This window comes from Tursiops truncatus, chromosome 12 (genome assembly GCF_011762595.2).
Source record: "Tursiops truncatus isolate mTurTru1 chromosome 12, mTurTru1.mat.Y, whole genome shotgun sequence".
NCBI lineage: Eukaryota > Metazoa > Chordata > Mammalia > Artiodactyla > Delphinidae > Tursiops > Tursiops truncatus.
The window spans coordinates 29,412,981-29,435,162 of record NC_047045.1 but is presented as its reverse complement, the minus strand read 5'-3'; the positions used below and the strand labels follow the sequence as shown (position 1 = coordinate 29,435,162).

The 22,182-nt window shown below is 40.1% G+C and overlaps 1 protein-coding gene across 5 annotated transcripts in view; it reads right to left on the bottom strand.

Annotated features, from left to right (window-relative positions):
* Positions 1-22,182, bottom strand: part of KLHL32 (kelch like family member 32) — a 269,853-nt gene that overhangs the window by 100,417 nt on the left and 147,254 nt on the right. For all 5 annotated transcript variants that reach the window (XM_073789446.1, XM_019929455.3, XM_073789445.1 and 2 more), the window contains one exon: positions 8,018-8,116. In XM_073789446.1, the coding sequence (XP_073645547.1) occupies positions 8,018-8,116 (99 nt within the window). The remainder of the gene's footprint in view (positions 1-8,017; positions 8,117-22,182) is intronic.

The following is a 22,182-nucleotide window of genomic DNA, read 5'->3' as shown; positions in this document are numbered from 1 at the left end:
GTTTGGTAGTGAACAGAAGGAGCGAGTTGTGATCATGAGAAAAGAAGAAAAGTTTCTCCCATCTTATTGATCCTATTCTAAAAATGAAAGGAAGGTGCCAGTGGAGAAGACATTGGAACCATGGGAAACACAGGAGGTACCTGATGCATCAAGTTGCTGAAAGGCAGTTTAGCCTTAGAGAATAGGGCAGACATTTAACTATGGGCAGAAATATTTGCAGGTGGAGGGTGAACAGGAGGATGAATATCTTAAATGAAACATAGATTTTCTTTTAATGCCCCTAATTTCAAGTATTGATAATGGAATTAAGTGAGATTGATTTTGTTTGCTTTGTTTATTGATTCTGAACTCTAGCATTAGTAAAATATTGGAAACATCTTATTTTTGAGAAAAATAGGCTGAAAGTGATTTTAAAATTGCCCACCACACAATAGTTAGCTTAGAATAGAAATTACTAATATTAGAAAAATCCTTCAAGACAATCTTTCTTGTCTTTAAAAACTCACAAACAAGGAAGACATAGTGAACCCTAGATTACCCACATAACAAATTAAAATGCCAAAATGACTTCCTTGGCCAGCCAGTGTGTCTCTGGGCTGTCACTGATATCCTTCGGTGTGGGCTTAGGGAAGAAAAGCCAAGATCATAGCATATGAAAAGATTAACTGGGATCCTAAAATGGCTGCTAAAAAACTTATGATATATTTTAGAGCCAAATATTAATGATATTTGAAAATTTTGATATTCTGGATCACCCATGCCAGATAGCAAATACTCATGATTAGAACAAATAATTAGTAGCTGGCCATGATTTAGTAGGGCTGATACATTTCTACCCTTTCTGATCATTTTCACTGACTTTAAAAAAAATCTGAAAGGTTAAACTGTTTGTAATATATTTTCCAAAATTCGTACTTTAACCTTCTCCAAATACAAGAGTATCAGCTCTAGTGAACTGTGGAATAGCACTCAGTGTATTTGATTAGGGGCATATTCAATATATATGTTGGTATAATCATTTGTCTTATCTAATGCGGGAAAAAACTAGCTCAGCAGTGCAGAAAAACGAGGATAAGTTATAATTTCTCAACCTTGAGGATAAATTATTCTATTCAGAGCACCCACTATATATTATATATTTAGGAGATACTGCTAATTTAATAATTAAAATTATAATAATACATTGTTTGGAAGAGATAACCTCCTATAAGTCATTGTAGTATTACTTAGTTTAAAAAAATGATAACCTATTAAGAAATACTGTAAAATATGCAAGATCTTCAGTGCCAAATGCAATCCCCATAGAAAGTATTTTCAACTTCAAAAGAACTGTATTCAATGGGTAAAACTAATGTAAGGCTGACTTATTAACATATTTTCCTCCCATAATATAAAATTTCAATATTTAAGCAAGAAACAAATTACTGAATGGATGCACCATTCGTTCCCTCAACACACACTGCTATGGACTGAACTGTGTCCTTGCAAAATTCATATGCTGATGTTCTAAGTCCCAGTATGATGGTATTTGGCGATGTGACTTTGGGAGGCATTTGGGTTTAGATGAGGTCATGAGGGTGGGGCCCTCAGGATGGGATCAGTGTTCTCATAAGAAGAGACACCAGAGGGCCTTCCCTGGTGGCGCAGTGGTTAAGAATCCACCTGCCAATGCAGGGGACACGGGTTCGAACCCTGATCCAGGAAGGTCTTGCTTGCCGTGGAGAAACTAAGCCCATGCCTGTGCTCTAGAGTCTGTGAGCCACAACTACTGTGCCTGTGTGCCACAACTACTGAAGCCCACGCACCTAGAGCCCCTGCTCCGCAGCAAGAGAAGCCACCATAGTGAGAAGCCCACGTGCTGCAACCTGAGAAAAGCCTGCACACAGCAACGGAGACCCAACACAGCCAAAATAAAATAAATAAGTTAAAAAAAAAAAAAAAAAGGAGAAGAGACACCAGAGAGCTTGCTGTCTCTTTCTCTCTGCCATGTGAGAACATAGCCAAAAGGTGGCCATCTGCAAGCCAGGAAGAGAGCCCTCATCAGAGCCTGACCAGGTTAGCACCTTTATCTTAGACTTCTAGCCTCCAGACTGTGAAAAATAAATATCTGTTTAAATCACCCAGTCTGTGGTATGTTGCTGTGATAGCAGGCCAAGCTGACCAATACAGACACTGAGTTGTTGTGATGCGATGGGAGGGAGGGGGTAAGATATAAAGAGATGTAAGGCATGACCCCTGCCTTCAAGAGTCCCTAACTGGGGTGGGTAATTTCCAACCACAGTAAGCCCATGAGGAAATTTATGCAAAAGCAGCACTCAGATACTTTCTGCTTCTGCGAAGCTATTTCAAGGATCCTGTGTTTCTCAGAGTTGAAAGGAAAAAAATATTTTCTAAGTAAAAGAACAGTAAAATCACCATTTATGTAAAAAAAAAAAAAAACCAGAAATACCCAGAATTCTTCCTAATACCCTCATGAGAGAATAACATTCTTTAAACCTTTGTACCTTCACTGAAGAGAGAAAATGACTAATTCTCATGGTAGCCCATTTAGTGTAAAACTAAATGAAGACAAGGGATGACTAATAAGCATCAGTCAGAGAGGAGGGAGATTTAGGGCAGGAAGTCACTTCCTCCCTCCTGCTCCCTTTACTTGGCTTCTGAATGATTAATAGTAAGAATTTTGGCTTTGCTCTACGAGACGATCCAAATGTGCACACTGTAAACAGAAAAACACCTTCAATCTGGGGAAATGATCTTTTATGCTTGTAAAAGCAGAAAACAAAAACAAATGAAAACAGAATAGAACCCCCCCCCGACCCCCGTTTTCGTTACAGTGATACAATGCTCTACCTAGAGCACTCCTCTCCCTTTCCTCTCACATCACAGCAGCACGTCTCCTCTTTCAGGTCACGTCTTCCCCATAAAAGTGCTAAACTAATGCCGCTTAATGACAAATTAATGTCCATGAATAAAAAATACACTTCTAATAGCATAGAGTAATTTGCCATTACAATATCATCATTGGACATGCCCCTGGTTTAATACGATGTATTTAATTCATAACCTAATGAGTGATATATAAAGAGGGAGATGAACCCTGCAATTACATTTATGTGAGTCTGTCACCTTATTTGTAAAACCTTAGAGTCATTTACATTCAAATTAGAACAAATGAGTGATTTCACAAAGTGCAGTGATAAATGACCATAGCAGCCCAAGACAAAACTGTATTTCCTGTGAACACATTAACAGTTTCCTATTATTTGTTAAAAATTACAAGGCATATTGCCCAGTGTGGTGTGAATAATGACTTTTTTACTGATTAGGTCAGAAAACTAATATGTAGCAAAATAAATAATTTTTCTTTTCATTTTTTCTGATTTTTGCTTTAAATTAACTACTGAATTCTGGTGGATTCACACTGCCACCTGCTGCCTAGGAGTAGATACTAAAAGTGTATTCCTATCAAAAGGAGTTAATTCACCCCTTTGGTGGTCTTATTCAGAAAGTCTAGTGAGGGTTCTTTCTTGTCAATATATTTAAATTGCATTTCATAATAAAGGCCGATACTTGGCAAACAAAAAGAAAACTTGCTAATCAAATAATAGGATATAGCATTTATTTGGGGGAGAGAGCACAAAATGTACAAACTTTTTTTTTGAAAGCTAATTACAAAAAAAGACATTTTCAGCAAAGCATGTGTATCTCCTAATATATCACTTTCAGGGGATACAACACAAAGTCCAATGGCCAGTACCCCGATCTTATGAAAGGGGACGGTTTGGAAGGGTGGTGTGTGTGTGTGTGTGTCTGTGTTGCCTACTCCTGACCCTTGGTACAATCTGAAGGCAATGACTGAAGGCTCTGCTTGTCACTCAGGACCTCTAGCACCTAGTCTTCCCTCCCAATGACAAGTTCCAACATGAAAGGAAGGCCTTAGGGTCCAGAACAGAGCAGACTAGGAAAGGCATGAGGACTGGTGATGAGGTTGGGAAAGAACAGGCCTGGCCTTGGAGAGTTTCTGCAGGTGAAATGATGCTGCCAAATGGTCATTAGGGGAGCTAATAGACATTTCCAAATCCGATCAACATCCTAGTTCTGAATTTAAGTTTCTCCACCTGTAAAAATAAAAGAACTCTCACCTGCCTTAAGGGGTTGCTTAGCAGAGAGAAATGGGAATCTTTGTGCAAAACACTTAATACAGATAAGCTCTCAATAAATGCTGGTTCTCTTTCCTGGGAAAGATAATGATGGCTCTGGGGACTATAGTTTGGCATAGATAGAGGATAGAAACAAGCAGACCCCTTAGGAGGAAATTATGAACTGTTATAACATATACCTAATGATGGTGAGAGTCTAAAGAAAGGTCAGAAAATTAGCAACGGAGAAAACAATCAGGTCTGAGAGATATTTGGTAGGTAGCATCAACCCAACTTGGTAATTGATTGGATACGGTGGTGAGGAAGGGGCCTGAGACTATGTCCAAATTTCTAGACAACTAACACATTGATGGTACCATCAACAGAGAAAAGGGCAGGTTTTCTCATGTTAGGTTTGAATTGCCTGTGTGATGTTTAGGTACAGATGTTCAGAAGCTAATTTTTAAAAAGGTTAGAAAAAAATCAAAGTTTGGGAAAACAAACTGTACTCAAAAAGTTTGTAATGTTTATCTGAGGGACTCGGTAAATCAGTAGACACATCAGAATCTCTATATCCATAGCCCGTCTCTCTGAGGATGGTCTGCAGAGATTCCTTTACAAGATTTAACATAGTGAATGACATTCATGTAAACATGCATACACTGAAAAACAAGAAAATTTACACATTTTACTGAGCCCTTTTTATACACAAATATTGCTCTTTAATGAATTGGTTCATCTTTCTGATGAAATTATTTTAAATTTTTTAAATTTAAAAAATTTAAATTTAAAAAAATTTTTAAAAAGCACAATGGACAAGGAAGACGAGCAGAGGGAGGAAAAGGGAAAGAAGCATTCACACTTTATTTGGGACTGAATCTCAGCAGATAAGTCTGACAGGTCATGGTTATTAATGATATATAACACGACAGGCTACACAGGACAGAGTCCTACAGCATTTCATTGCAAAGCAAGTGAGAAAGGATGCAAACTTGAGCAGTTGTCTGTAAATCCCTCATCTTGGGATGATGGGCTATTACTGTAGCCATTCCCGTTGTACTCACCCCACCCCAAACCATTTAGCTGCTTTCATTGTCAGGCTACCAGTTAATCTCAGCAACATGCACGGAGAACATGTGTGTTCTCAATGACAGGCCTGATTCGAGGGCCTGGAGCCAAAAATGAATACGGGGAAGACCTCACAGCCTGGGAAGCTAATTTGATGGCTGTCCTCACTGACAAGAGGGGCACTGCTCCTGTGGTGTGGGGTCCCGGCCCTCAGCAGCCTGCCAGAGGAAAAGCAAGAGAAAGGAGCCCACACAGTGGCCTCAAAGTGTCCCTTCCCTTGGCTGGGGGGGAGGGGAGCAGTGGCATCTAGGCATGTGCAGAAGAAGCTTCAGGTCAATGCACTAGCCAATGGCCACGGAAGCTCAGGGAGGCTTGGGGTGTGGTGAGGAGCTCAGGAAGTGCCCACCCAGCACTTCTCCTGGCATACGCTTCTTAACGTGCCCTGGAGGACAGCAGGAGGTCTACTGAGAGCCGAGCTCTACCCTCCACATCTCTGAAATAATGGTAATTTGAGAACAACAATACCAGACATCTTAGGAAAACGGTTTCACAAACTCCTCATTGGGCAAAGTACCGAACAAGAATGGAGAATATATTAGCCTTGGTTGATGGGTCTTAATTTCTAAGTACATTTTAAGCACTGAAGATTTTTCATTTTAACAGAAAATATTTTATATACCCAATAAAATGATTCCATAGGAAATTAAAAATCAGTTGAGCAATAATACCAAAAATCATAAATAGGTATAGTTATTTGACTATGTCAAAATATGAAAGCAGACTGACCCCTTCTGGTAATTTGATAATCCTAAAATAGAGGCAGGGTATATATTTGAAAAGGAGTGACATAATGAAGGTTTCTGCATACACATGGCTTTAGTCCTTATAGTCCAAGTTTCCTTCTACAAGTTGGCCATCTTGCAACATCACAGATAAAAAGGAAAAGGAAAGTTACATAAGAGAATGAAATGCAAACATTGGTGAAAAGACAGTGAAAATTCTAACCACTGCTCAAGCAGGCTAATAATAAATGAACTGTCCACAAAATACATCTGTTTGCAAGCCACATTTTTTTCCTCAGCAAAATAATGAATTGCAAGAATTAAATTCCGAAGTGCACACAAGTCACCTGGTATCTCAACAGGTTCATCTGATGGGATAGGGAAAAATACCCATTAACTTCCAACATTCATCTGGAATTCTCATTTAGAGAGAATTATAGGTTTAAGTTTACACACACACACACACACACACACACACACTGTATATATACTGTATTTTAATGTGCATCATGATAACTAGCACTATAACTAAACTTTTGTCAACACACATCATTAATTATTACCTGCCATGGAAAAAGTGAATCAGGTGATGATGCTGAAAGCACAAGTTGCAATATTTGATGTAGAAATGTCAAATAAAAGTAATTTCAATTTCACAAGTCAAACACACACCTTTGAAGTCTTGTAACCTTTCTATGTTATTCCCATTTGTTACTTGCAGAAAGGGATTAAAACAGGTCTCCCATATCACCCAACAATATTGAGGAGAAAAGAAAGGAAAATAAGATAAAATAGTTAAACATTTACTGTTAGATTAAGTATGCTGAGATAATGATAAAACTTTCATATGCTGTATTTGAACTGCTCCTTAGGTGAACATGGCTGACATTCCTCACACTGTCTCCCTAGGAGACACTGGCTCCTATTTCCTGAGGTTGCTGGGGGGATGAAATAAGATGATATATGAGAAAGAGCTTTGGAAATGACCTAATGAGTAACAGAAGTAAAGGCTATATTTAGAATTAGAGAAATTATTAGGAAGGAAATAACGTAATTAGGCAGAAAAAAATAGGATTTTTCTACTTACTAATAACATGCCCTGTGCACAAGGACAACAGAATTAAATTATGTGGATTTATTATTTTTTAAAGTTTATTTTCACTGTTGTTATAATGCTGTAATATATGCAAGTTAAAGGTCATACGAGTGGAATAAATGGGAGGATCTCAATGTAGGGGGTTAGTACTTAACTCTCTGAAAAATAAAAGAGATTCACATCCGTACTATCTGCCTAAGATGTCCCATATCTTCCTATTGAAACAAAGGGTTTTCATGCAAGAAGGAAAAAAATGTCTTTGGAATCAGAAAGGCCTATCACTCACCAGCTATGTCACTTTGGGAAAACTGGGTATATTTCAAATCTTTGATTTTTTTTGCCTATAAAAATGTGCAACGTTGTTGTGAGGACCAAACGTGAAGCATCGGTGCTCGGTGGATGGGAGTTTTCTCTCCCTCCCCCTCGCAGAGCCTTTCCTGAAACCCTAGCAAATCAGGGCAAGAATGCACAGATCACTCATCATTTCTCCAGCATTTATTGCCCAGGAAGTTCATGCAGCAATTAATTATGTATGACTTCATGATATGTTAGCTACTGTTACTGAAATCCTAAATGACTAACCAACTTCTCATGCATTTCTGCAACCAGAGAGCATTGCTTCAAATCAAGACCCTTCCCAGCGTCATCTCCCAGGGCCCCAGTAGTGAACCCTGTGTGTGGTTGTTGAGTTACTCTGCTGCCCAGGGGTAGTGAGGTGGGCAGGGAGGGTCGGGGACAGGAAGTAGGACATGAGAGCTGCAGCTGCCCTCTTAGGAGCCTCTCAGCCTGTGTCCTAGAGAAATTCTACCACCACAGGCCACATTTCCCACCCCCCTCCCTTCCATTTTACCTGTCACTGGGCTCCAGTCGGTGGGGTACTTGCAGGGAGAAGGAATGTGCAGGACATACTAGCAGGATGCAAGCTCACATACCTGGATGAGATAGTGGGAACATAAATTGAGAAGCTCCAACAGCTGTAGGTGACTGCCAGCTGCTAACACATCCTGGATCACGCCTGGCTCCAACAAAATCTGTTGTTTTTAAATAAAAGAAAGCTATCAGTTACTTACAAATTAATACTTGCTTACTATGCAAATACACTGTATTTAAATTGCTGCTTAACATACTATACCTGAATTAATACTGTTCCTTATTATGGAAGCCAGTTCTCTTTTTTCCATTCTGATTAATGAGCTGTGGCCCTTATTCTAACAGCTAAGTTCTCATTCCCAATACTCATATCTGGTGTATAAAACTCCATACTTAACCACTTATTTTTGTAGGAGGATATGAACATTTGCAAAGAATATAATAGCCTTCAAATTCAGTTAATGATGAATATAATCTTATAAACACAAAAGAACTGAATTTTAGTTTTTCAAAGTATATTTCAGAATGTTATTCTTCAGTAAATCACAGCAACAGTATGGTTAACAGGTATTTTAGAGAAATGGGGCTTACAGTTCTCCTTGAAATACAGGACCAGAGGTGGATATTACTCCATTTTACTTCTAAGTCCTACAATAGTAAACTTCAACCACAAAGTTTCATTTTTTTTCCTTCTCAATCTCAGATTCTCTAATCCTTTATGTTTCAAATAAAATATGTAGAAATAGCATTTTCAGAATATAAAGGCATCACAGAGAAGCAAAACTTCCCCAATACACTGGTGATACCAATTCTTCTTTTTTTTCTGGTTAGGTCCAACTTTGTGCCTACTGCTGCCAGCTCTTGAGCTGGTGAACAGGGCTGGAGAAAAACACACAACTAAGTTGACGAAATTCACTTCACATGCAAGACTGCCAGACACCGGAGGCCTTTAAGGCTGCTCCAGCCATCCTAACTCATTTCCCGAGCCCAGTGACACCCAAGGTCTAGGCTCTGGACCAGCATCAGCATCATCACCTGGGAACTCGTGAAAACTGCAAATTCCTGGGCACCTCCCCAGACCTAACTGAATCAGAAACTTTCAGGTGAGGCCCAGCAACTGCTGTTTTTGATGCAGGGAAGCCAGTGCTTCTGATGCAGGGAAGCCTGAAAAACACTGATGGGGTCAGCTCGCTCTCACCCTCTATTTCTTCTCCCATGCTCCTCTCTCCTCAAGCCTCCGCCTCCTTGTCTCTTTCCTTTGTTTTTTTTTTTTTTTTTCTTTTTTGCGGTACGCGGGCCTTTCACCGCTGTGGCCTCTCCCGTTACGGAGCACAGGCTCCGGACGCGCAGGCTCAGCGGCCATGGCTCACGGGCCCAGCCGTTCCACGGCATGTGGGATCTTCCCGGACCGGGGCACGAATCCGCGTCCCCTGCATCGGCAGGCGGACTCTCAGCCACTTGCGCCACCAGGGAAGCCCTCGTCTCTTTCCTTACTTCAACCTCATGATCTTCCCAAGGCTCCCACCACCAAGTCTACCAACCCACCTACTCATATCTGTACCAGCACATTTTCCTCTCCTCAACACTCCCCTTGTGCACTAGATCCCACCTCCCTCTGCCTGATACCATCCCCTCTTGTTCCTGCGTCATCATCTGTTCTCTTCTACTGGATGATAACTCCCATCAGCATACAAATATGCCATTACAGCTCTTATCTTAAGAAATAAAAATTCCCTCCCTTGAACCCACAGATCCGTCCATGCTCCCCTTCCTAACAAAGTTCCTCAGGGAAGCTGTCTATATAAAATGCTGCTGTTTGCTCTGCACTGCTCTGTCTCAAACCCACTCCTGTTGAGTTTTGTTTCTACTGTTCCTCTAAAAATGCTCTCATCGAGGTCACCAGTGACCCCTAAAACCAATAGCCATTTCTCAATATTTAACCTTACTCAAGCCAACAGCAGTTAGCAAAACTGACTTTCCTCTTCTGGAGTGATTTCTTCCCTTCCCTCTAGGACGACGCTCCCTCTCTTGGTTTCTTCTACTTCAATAATGAGTCCCTTTCCATCTCCTTCCCAACCTGTAAGCTTTGGAGATGCCCAGAGCTCAGTCCCCAGATCTCTTCTTTCCTCTCTCTACTTACTCCGTGGATGATATCATGGCTTTAAAATTATCTACACACTGATTACACTCAAATTTGTTTCTCCAGCCCCAAACTCACCCTTGATCTCTAGACTCTGATATTCAATGGCCTATTCTGTATCACCACTTGGATGTCTAATGAGCAGCTCAAACTCAACGTGCCCCAAACTGATCTCTTCATCCTCTCCACCAATCACCAAACCTGCTCCTACCCCAATCTCACCATTTCAGCAAACAGCAACTCTCAGTTATTTACACTAAAACCCGAGTCATTCTTGATTCCTCTTCTTTTCCTCATACCTCACATCTGATCCATCAGCCACTCGTTAGCTCTATCTTCAAAATAGTTCCAGAATCCAATCACACTCAGTAGCACTTCCATCCTTATCACTCTAGTCCAAATCACTGTCTTCCCAGATTTACTGCAATAGCCTCCTAACTAGTTGAACTGCTTTCCCCTTTGCCTCCTCACACTGTTTTTTAATAATATGAATCAAACGGGTGCTTTAAAAACACAAATGAAATTATGTCATTCTGTTATTCAGAACTCTCCGACTTTTTATCTCATTGGGAAAAAAAAAAAAAATCCGAAGTCTTCACTATACCATATAAGGTTCTTTGAATACGCTGAGCACCTCAGTGTTTACAACTAGCTGTTTTCTCTGCCTGGATCACTCTTCGTCAAGACGTGAGAGAGACTCACTCTCTCATGTCCTTCAGACCTCTGCCCAGATATCACCTTATCTGAGAGGGCTTCTCTGACCATCCTATGTAAAACAGTACCCCACTGTCCACCACCCCATTCCCAATCTCCTTACTTTGCTTATTCTTCTTCACAGCACTTAACATCTCTCAACATAGTACATATTTATTTGTCTATTTGATGATTTTCTGTTCCTCCACTCACTAGGATATAAGATCCAGGAGAGTAGGGACTTGGTCCATTTTGTGTACCCAGCACTTAGACCAATGCCAAAGAAAAAGCTTTCACTTAATATTGATGAATTTACCTTACAATAATTTATTGATGAATTAATTTATATCTAGAATTTTAAAAAATTATTTATTTTTATTTATGGTCTCACCGCACGCAGCATGCAGGATCTTAGTTCCCCAACCAGGGATCAAACCTGTACCCCCTTCATTGGAAGCTCGGAGTCTTAACCACTGGACTGCCAGGGAAGTCCTCTAGGTATGTTTTTAAATTCAGAATTAATTTTATTAATTAGCCTAACATGAGAGGAGAGAGGGAAAAGGACGATACATTTTATTTCTGAACTATTAAAGAAGTGAAAAAGCTAAGCACGTGTGGCAAAAATACCAACACTCATCTTATTCTGAAAATTCTTTATAGCTCCTTTCCTGTCTAGTCAGAGGGAGAAATCTGAATTTCTCCAACTCCTCACGGAGAGAGGTTTTGACTGACATTCAGGAAATTATTGCAGCTCCCTTTACAGGAGCAAGGATGCAGTGTGTTCTTACAGAAGAGGCATGGCCTAAGGCACAGAATGGGGAATAGATGGATTAGAAAGGCTAGTCTTAGCCTTTAAATCCTGTCAGTTGCGCTTATTTCACACAACTGGCATTCATGATAACCTCTAAGGCTCGGTAATGCCTAGCACAAAGACAAATATCACAGAGAGACAAGATGAATATTCCATAGCACGTGTAACATGTCCAGCGGGCCAACTGGAGAAACCTCACAAGAGAAACCCATACTGGGATTGTTTTTGTCTTTGTTTCTTGTTTTTCGTTCTGTAGTTTTTTTTTCATCTCTCATTATAACATATGTTTTTCTAAAAGATAAAGGGAGTGGTTTGAAAAAAAAAAAAACCTACCAGAAAAGCTGGGTCTCACTTATAGAAACAGAACCAGCATTTCCAAGTTCCACTTACACTAGTCTTTTAAATTCAGCTTTGTTGCTCTTTGGTGACTGGTTGTCCTCATATATTTTTCCAGAGAATTTGTGTTTGGGCAGAATAACAAAGGTCCAATCTCCTCACGAGGTATAGTATGGTGAATCTATCTGCTGCCTAGAAGAACTGGGTGAAGTGGCCTTTTGTAGAAGCAATGGCTTTCCCCCACGTCAGTTTATGGATGACAACTAAGATCACTAAGTTTAAGTGCTGCAGAAACACATACCCATCCACATCCAGTCTGGCACTCACAGCAGAAGAGACGGGAGGAAGGATCCTTCCAGGACCACCCACAGGAGGGAAGGGTATCCCCTGATGGTTCAGAGCACAGAGTGGTGGAGGAGGAGGTTGACACATCTAGTCACTCATCAGACTGGAGGAGCTTAGCTCAGACAAGCCATCAACAGTGGAGAAGGCAAATGGCTGAATAACAAAAGAGATCAAGAAATGCAGGATGCATAAAGCCAAGTGGTCCAGAAAGCAGTGGGGAAGACGAAAACCACTACAGCCACCTAGCCGGGCTGGGCATTGCCTCTCTCCTCAGCGATGCTCCCCTGCCTGGGTGGAGACAAGGGGGGTGTCTTCAGATTGGACAAAGAGGTTCTGATACAATTTCGGGTGGGGCACGGGCGCCTCTTGTTCATAGGTCATCTGTATACAGTATGCTCTCACTGCCACCCACTCACACCTGACCTCCGGGTAACAGAATACTGGGGGCTGAACTTGAAAGAGGGGAGCTGGACAGTACTAGCTGGGGAGGTAACAATCTCATTACATAAGCTTTTCCTGCAGCTGGTGGCATGCTAGGCCAGGTGAACCGAGGAAAGGTCCACAGCGGACCCCTGCCCCAAATGCTCAGACTCTGCACTCATTTTGATCAACTGAGGATAAGAACTGGTCCGTGGCTGTAGTCAGGGTGACACTGGGTGTGGTGACAAAGTAACAGAGGTAAAAGCCACAACTGTAGTTGAAGATGGTGGTCTCCAAAGACACCAGTGAGAGTTGCTGCATCAGAATTCAGGCATGAAGGGGTCCACTTGCCCTGCCGCAAGGAGGCACTCTTGAAAACTCAGTCCAAAGGTATCATCTGGCCACCGATCCAAGCAGGGTTGAATCTGCACAATCTCTAATGAAGGCCTTCCAAACTGGAATGAGACTGGGGCTCCTGGTCCCAGCGACAACCTCAGGCAGGACACGAGGCCAGACACTCATGAAAGAGGAGTGTAGGAGGTGAGGTGAGATTCTGCACAGCCTACGATGAGATGGGCCCTCTCCGCCAGTGCCCAGGCCTCACCGGGCTTGCGCTAAGGCAGCATACAGACCCCAGGGCCTTCCTGCCTTGCCTTATTCAGCTCCTTCTCCCAAATCACCGAGCGTCTGTGCATCCTTTTAATTCTGCCTCCTTGTTGCTTTTCTTCTCTTTATTTTCCCTCTCACTTTTACCTTGCTTCTTGGAGTAGCCGCTAGTAGGGCCTGTCTTTAATAGCCATGGCACGCCTCAGTGTGACCTTTTTTCCTGCTTTATGAATAGGTGAGTTGGCATCTTGAAAAAATTTTTGTATCTCAGTTCTTCAAAGTTATCTTCCTCATTTCTTGCTTTAGGAGATGTTTAAATTACTTACTTCTGGGTTTGTGGATAGAGTAGCCTGAAGGAATCAAACACGTTAAAGCCAAACAAAAAACTATGCACACCGGAACACAAGCACTTTTGAAAGCTCTCATGTAAGTGCAAATTAGCTGTGGCCTAAGGCTATTTATAAGAATAAATGAGCACATTTATTCTTTATACTTGTTTCTTTGGGATGTTTTTTTCTGTGTAACATAGAAAAAATGGCAAATTATCACAATTTTGAACTGATAAATCAAAACAAGTAAACTGAATACAACAGCATAAATAACTTTGCTTTTTAATTTTATTTTTTAATTTTATTATTTTTTTTGGCTGCATTGCGTCTTCGTTGCTGTGCGTGGGCTTTTCTCTGGTTGCGGTGGGCGGGGGCTACTCTTCATTGCAGTGCAAGGGCTTCTCATTGCAGTGGCTTCTCTTGTTGTGGAGCACGAGCTCTAGGCGCACGGGCTTCAGTAGTTGTGGCTCGCAGGCTCAGTAGTTGTGGCTCGTGGGCTCTAGAGCACAGGCTCAGTAGTTGTGGTGCACAGGCTTAGTTGCTCTGCGGCATGTGGGATCTTCCCGTACCAGGGCTTGAACCCATGTCCCCTGCACTGGCAGGCGGATTCTTAACCACAGTGCCACCACGGAAGCCACAACAGCATAAATAACTTTTATTCAAGACACATAAAACCTTTTGTATAAAGTTCTTCAAGAGACTTCTTATAGACCGAATTTGAACCATAAAATCTAGCTATGAGAAATTGCCATCAGTTTAGTTTTTTGCTTCAAAGCCATTACACTAAGGATTTTTTAAACCACAAGGTGGCGCCTGTTTAAAGTAAAAGGATTTTCTAAATTACTCATATACCGCAACTTTATAACAGACACTTTATTTTTAAGAAAAAATAATAATAATTCAAATAAGGATAATAAAGTACATGAATTCTACTTTCTAGATGTATTTGTCATTTGGGGAAATGTTCATAAATATCTCTGTTGAAATGCTTGATCCGAGTGACACTGATCAGAATTCAGTAGTTCTCCATAAATCAGGTCCCAATTTATGAATATTAGAAGTTCAAACTTTTTGTCTTTGTATTCAGAAACTCTCATGATGTGGTCCCAACCTAGTTTATAAAACTTATTTCCAATTCTGCAACCTTATGTTTCCTCTGCTAAAGCCAACAGCCCATTGTTCTCCACATATAGGCAATACCTTTTTCTCTACCTTGAACGCCCTTCTCCTACTTCTTCAATCTCTTTATGTCAAAATCCTACCCATTCCTCAAAATTCAACTCTAAGTCCATTTCCTTATATAAAGTGTTGCAAGATTTTCTTTCACCCCAATATGCAATTGGGATTAACCTCCTGGGACTCCAAACCACCAGAGATGTCTGATGAACTAAGCCCATGGGCTCTAGGTCACACCACCTGACTTCAAATCCTGGCTCCTATACTAGCTGGCAGAATGATATTGTGAAAACTACTCAATTATCAGTTGAGTAGTTTCCTCAATGATATGATTAAATTATAATATCTATCTCAAAAAATTGTTTTAAGGACTAGGAAAATGCATATGTATTATAACAATTGTGTATGGCTGTGTAAGAAAAATGCTTTAAACAATTCGGAACTTATTTTTCTCACAAAACATGAATTAGGTAGCTTGGAGTGCCAACAAACCAGGCTCCTTTCATTTTCCTACTTGGCCAATCTTAGCCTGTAGTTTCATGGTCACAAAAAGGCTGCCACACCTCCAGGTTCTGCATCTGCACTCAAAGCAGAAAGAAAAGAGAGGACAAAGAAACAGAAATAGTATACCAGCTGAGTCTGTCATTATTTATTAGAAAATAACAGGTTTCATATGAACACTACCACACAGACTTCCACTGACATTTCATCTGCCAGGTCTAGGTCATGTGGCTACTCAAAGCGGTAAAAGAACGTGGGAAATTGAGTTTTTAAAGCTAGATGTACACAAGTTAATAGCAAAAAAAAGAGAAAAGTTAGATGCACTATTGTCACAAATTAAATTGGAGCTCTATATAAAGAAAAAAGAGGAAATGGATTGTGCAGGCAATCAGAGTATATGTCACCATGGCTCTTAGCACAGTATATGTTTATATAAATCTGTAATAAATGTTAACTGTTATCTATTTCTTTTTCATGTGACTAAGTGTTTTTGCCCTGAATGAGTTATGTGAGAGTGTTTTACCTTATGTTTTACCTATGAGACTTTGATGGCAGGGTCCATCCTATTTCATGTTCATTGCTGTTGAACATTCTAGAAGAATACCTCAGGAATTACTTAGTAAAGAAATTTACAGGATTGAAAAATACAGGTCCTGGAGAAAATGTTAGAAGATGTCAAAAGTCTCCATGGGGGAGCCTGGTCACATGCTAATCCTCATCAAGGATTACCCAGCTGAAAGAGTTAAATAAGAGGACACAGTAGACATTTCAACTAACAGTTGTAGTCATATGTCCCAAAAAAGGTCACCTTTTGGTTAGATGTTGTATATAATAAATTCGTGATTTGACTATTGATTCCTTAAGTTAAAAATTTTATCAGGTGGTTTTCTTCCAAACATAGTACATTTGTACAAATTTCTAAAAGATCTCAAGTCAAACATTTAAAAATACTAATTTATTTTCAATTTATGAAAAAGCAATCAACTTTTCCCTCTATTAGAATATGAAAAAAGAGAAAACTAGACTTGACTTTCAGAATATTTTGAAAAAATGTTAAAAATCACAAAGGTAGGGCTTCCCTGGTGGCGCAGTGGCTGAGAGTCCGCCTGCCGATGCAGGGGACACAGGTTCGTGCCCCGGTCTGGGAGGATCCCACATGCCGCGGAACGGCTGGGCCCGTGAGCCATGGCCGGCCGCTGAGCCTGTGCGTCCGGAGCCTGTGCTCCGCTACGGGAGAGGCCACAACAGTGAGAGGCCCACATTCCGCAAAAAATAAAAAACTAAAAAAAATTTTAAAAACCACAAAGGTAAAACCATAATAAAAACATACTAGCAAAAAAAAGAAAGGTGTGGAAATCACTTGGAGATTCTATTATCTTCCTTCACAAGTTTACACATCCTCATTCGGGTCATTTGAAATTTCTAAGGTTACAGGCAGGTAGCAGAAGCACAGGCTCTAAGATGCCAAGAAGAAACCTTAAATAGATAAGGACACTAGTATTACACTACTAGGAATGTAATTATATTTGCATTACGTGCTGTCCTGCAAAAATTTTATTTATTACCATTAATGCAACCTGAAGGTCTGTAGATGTTGCTATTCATTCTTCCTTTCCTATTTTGGGGCATGTGGAAGGGTGATGGATTAAATACTTGAGCTAGGTCTCAAGTAGAGAGAGAAGGAATCAGATGGAATTATTAAGCTGTGGTATAATTCATACTAAGATAGGGGTGGGCACAAGTTGCTCTAGGAACACTTGGCTGGAGATGCCCTATTCCACTGAAACTGTGAAATAATTCTTCGTATGAAAAAACTTGGTCCCCTCATATGAGCAAGCCCCATTTTCTTTTAGCCCCTTCTGCATTAGCATAATTCTGGCATTTCAAAGCTCTAAGATCAATAGTTCTGTCAGACAGTCGTTTCCAGCATAGTTTTCTTCAGTGTTTAAATTAACAAAATATTTAACAAAGTGTAAAGATGAATTATATATACTTAACATTACTTTAAAAATTTGGCCTAATTATTTGAAAAGGCAGAACAAGTTTTTGATAGTTTCTAACTAGAAAAAAGCAATCCCAGCAATTAAATATGATGAAACATGAAGGTCATTACAGGTTATAAGAAAAGTCAAATTAATTATTAAGACTCACTTTTATCACCAGTGCTCTTTCAAGTGTGATGAACATGGGAGGTTTCATCGCATTAAGCTTTACTAATGAATCTGGGTGTCTCCATACAGAGCTAGTTTCTTACAACGCTAGCATGGCCAAAGAAGAAATAAACATTACTTTAAAATACTGATATCCAGGGCTTCCCTGGTGGCGCACTGGTTAAGAATCCGCCTGCCAATGCAGGGGACACAGGTTCGAGCCCTGGTCTAGGAAGATCCCACATGCCGCAGAGCAACTAAGTCCGTGTGCCACAACTACTAAGCCTGCGCTCTAGAGCCCGCAAGCCACAACCACTGAGCCCGTGAGCTACAACTACTGAAGTCCACGCGCCTAGAGCCCATACTCTACAACAAGAGAAGCCACAACAATGAGAAGCCTGCGCACCGCAATGAAGAGTAGCCCCTGCTCACCGCAACTAAAGAAAGTCCTCGCAGCAATGAAGACCCAACACAGCCAAAAATAAATAAATAAAAATTAAAATAAAATACTGATATCCAAAGATGGATGGCCTCCAGAAGAATGAATAGGGCTGGTGCCAATGTTCATTTGTAGTTGGCTACTACTGTGTCACTGCTGGGTGCTTGAGTAGAGGCAGAAGCAAAGAGCCAAAAGGAATCATTATGCTGTGGTGTAATCCATGCTGAGATAGCGTGGACACAGGATACTGTAGGAGCACTTGGCTAGGGATGCCTCATTTCATTGAAGGAAGCTGTAGAATAATTTTTTACATGAAAAAATACATCATTAATATCCAATTCCAGGTTCATTTGGAGAATTCCTTGCATTTGCTTTACAAGGAGTAGAGGTAAAAGTATGGCTCTAGGGGCCACTGTAGGAATGTGGGCAAGTCACTGACACGTATGTTTTTAGCATCATCGTATAAAAAAATGAGAGATGACTACTATCTATTTTCTTAAAGTCTTCATAAGGATAAAATGAGATAATCCTGGTAAAATTTTTAGAATAATGCCTGGCGTGTTTCACAGGGTAAAAAATTGTAGCTGCTATTGTTATTATTGTTGTTGTTAATTCCATGAAAAAATAAACCTACTTTGCAAATAATGACCCTATTTCTAGTGTTCACACATTGCCTACTATGTACCAGGTACCATGTGAGGTAATGTCATACATGTTATCTCTCCTTCTTATACTCTTCCCCCACTCCTCATTCCTGCAAGGTAAATATTAACCCCACATGGAAAATGAAGAAGCTGAAGGCAGAGAAACTCACCCTTTCAAACAGCAAATCTTTTCTGAGTGCTACAGTGCTCTAGGCACCTTTCTAGGCACTACGGATATGACCATAAAGAAGACAAGTTTCCTCATCTTATGGCACTTAGAGTCTAGGTTTTGGCCAACCGGGTAGACTGTGGTGCCATCAACTGACAAGAGTAAAACAAAGGAAGAAACAGGTTTGGAGGGAAGATCAAGAGTTCCATTTCGGGGATATGTTAAGTTTGTGGCTTATTGGATGGCCATTAGTCATCCAAATAGAGATATCAAGTAGACAAAAATATATGAGTCTAGTTGGCAAACACTAAGTAGCAGATCAAAGTTTCCTTTCACATATTCTTGTGTGGCCTGTGAGCTAAGAATGGTTTAAGATAAAATTTTTACTTGCATTTTTTAAATTTAAATTTAAATTTTTCATTAATAAACTTGATCTCTTAGAGCACTCTTAGGTCCACAACAAATGGAGCAGAAGGTATAGAGTCCCACATACCTCCTTCCCCTACACATGCATAACCTCCCCCATTATTAACGTTTCCCTCCAGAGTGGTACACTTGTTACAATCGGTGAACCTATATTAACACATTATTATCACCTGAAGGCCACAGTTTACATTAGGGTTTAATCCTGGTGTTGGGTTTGGATGAATGTATAACAACATGTACCCACCATTATAGTAGCATACCGAGTATTCTCACTGCCCTAAAAATCCTCTGTGCTCCGCCTATTCATCCCTTCCTCTCCCAAGCCCCTAACAGCCACTGATCTTTTTTACTGTCTCCATAGTTTTGCTTTCTCCAAGATGTCACATAGTTGGAATCCCAAAGTATGTATCCTTTTCAGGTTGGCTTCTTTCACTTAGTGATATGCATTTAAGGTTCCTCCATGTCTTTTCATGGCTTGATAGATCATCTTTTTAGTGCTGAATCCTATTCCATTGTTTATCACAGTTTATCCATTTGCCTACTTTGTGTGAATGTTAAGTTTTCAACCCCTTTGGGTAAATACCAAGGAGTATGATTGCTAGATTATATGGTCAGAATATGCTCAGTTTTGTAAGCTGTGTCTTTTGTGAATATTTTCTCCCAATCTGTGGCTTGATTCCCATTCTCTCGATATTGACTTTTGCAGAGCAGTTTTTAATATGAATGAAATTCACCTTATCAATTATTTTTTTCATGAGTCATCCCTCTGGTGTTGTATCTAAAAACTCATCACCATACCCAAAGTCATCTAAGTGTTCTCATGTTATCTTCTAAAAGCTTTATAGTTTTGCATTTTACATTTAGGTCTGTGATCCCATTTTGAGTTAATTTTTGTTTAGGGTGTAAGGTCTATGTTTAGACTCATTTTTTTTTTGCATGTGGATGTTCGGCTGTTCCAGCACCATTTGTTGAAAAGACTATTTTTGCTCCATTGCATTGCCTTTGCTCTTTTGTCAAAAATCAGTTGACTATATCTATGTAGGTCTATTTCTGGGCTCTCTATTCTGTTCCATTGATCTATTTGTCTATTCTTTCCAGACAATACCACACTGTCTTGATTACTGTAGCTTTATAATAACTCTTGAGGTCAGGTAATGTCAGTCCTCCAACCTTATTCTTCTTCAGTACTGTGTTGGCTCTTCAAGGTCCTTTACCTCTCTCCATAGAACTTTTAGGAACAGTTTGCCAATATTCACAAAATAACTTACTGGGATTATGATTAGGATGGCAGTGAATCTACAGATCAAGTAGGAAAGACTGACATATTGATGTTAACAGTATTGAGTCTTCCTATCCATAAACGTGGACTATCTTTCCATTTATTTAGTTCTTTGATTTCTTCTATCAGAGTTTTGTAATTTTCCTCATATAGATCTTGTCCATATTTTGCTAGATTTATTCCTAAGTATTTCATTTTTGGGTGCTAATGTCTAAGAAAGGTTTTAATCTTTTTTTAATAGTTGGGAAAAACCCAAATGATGAATAATATACTGTGATATGTAAAAAAAATATGAAATTCAAATTTATGTATCCATAATAAAGTTTTATTTGAACATAGCCATGCTCATTCATTTACATATTTGTCTCTGGCTGTTTTCATGCTACAACAGCAGAGTTGAGTAGTTGCAACAGAGCTGTATATGGCCTGCAAAGCCTAAATTATTTGCTATCTGACCCTTCACAGAAAAAGTTTGCTGATCCCTAGTCTGGAGTGTAGACGGGGGCTGGCAGTCAACAGCATAAGGTTGTACCATATAACATGGGTCTGGATGACGCTATCCAGGAAGCTGGTTAGACTAAACAGGAGGGTCCTGACACCTGAAGAATTCAGAGCCTACGGAGGGAGAAGCAAGCAAAGACATCTGGAATGGAATGATGGGGAGGGGAGCTGGGGAGCACAGAATAAGAACTCACAGAGTATATGGTGTCACAAAATCCAAGAGAGAAAAGGCTTCGATGGAGAGGCAGGTTGACTGTGTTGAATGCAGCTGAGAGGTCACAAGGATATCATTCAATTGGTTTCACAATATCTGTGACTGTCAAAGACAGTTTCAGTGGAATGCTGAAGATGGAAGTCTCCAGATTTGATGAGTGGAAAAGTGAGTAAAAAATGAGGAAAAGTGAGTAAGTTTACACAACTCTTTTCATAAGTTCTGCTGCAAAGGAAAAGTAGAGGAATAAATGGTAGCTGAAGAAGAATAGAAGAACAAGAAAAGGATTCTGAGAGAACAATAAAGCATGTTTACATACTGGTGGGAATGTTCCAGTGGAGAAGGAGAAACTGATGATAGAAGAGACAGAAATGAAGATTCAGGAGTGATGTCTGAGGGGGAAAAGAGGGAGTAGGATCCAGAGCTTCAGGGGAGAGATTAACCTTTGACAAAGCAAGGTTACTTCTTCCAACAAAATAAGTGCACAGAAATATGGAGGTTTGGAGATTCAATGGTGAAAAGATGAAGATCTTCCTGTCTGTATCTATTTTCTCAGTGGAAGGTGAGTCTCCCTTGTGATATTTGACCAGAGGTAGGGTAATGAGAGGGGAAGGGTTTGAAAAGAGAGGAGAAGAAATGAAAAATTTATCAGGGAGAGGAGGAAAGCAAATTTCTACGGAAACAAATTAGCACTGCCTGGCTAGGATGCGCATCCATCTGAGATTTGGGAATCATGGATTTGAAGTGATAACAGTAACTTTTCCCAGCAACAACTAGCAGAGTTGATACCTATAGTGGAATTTAGTCAACAGGTCTCCAAAGCTGCCACAGGCTGGAATCAAGCTTGGCTGCCTCTAAGGTCAGTGCCTATACTCTTTGGGCTGTGCCAAACCATTTCTACCCTGACAGATATAGGCTAACACAAGGATGCATGGCTATAATCAGTTTTTCAAGAGATACATCTATTTAATTACCGTATATCCCTGCAAAGTGAAATGCAGGTAGTACTCTACAAAGTATTACAGCTCAATTACTCTTTCTCCTATCTGAA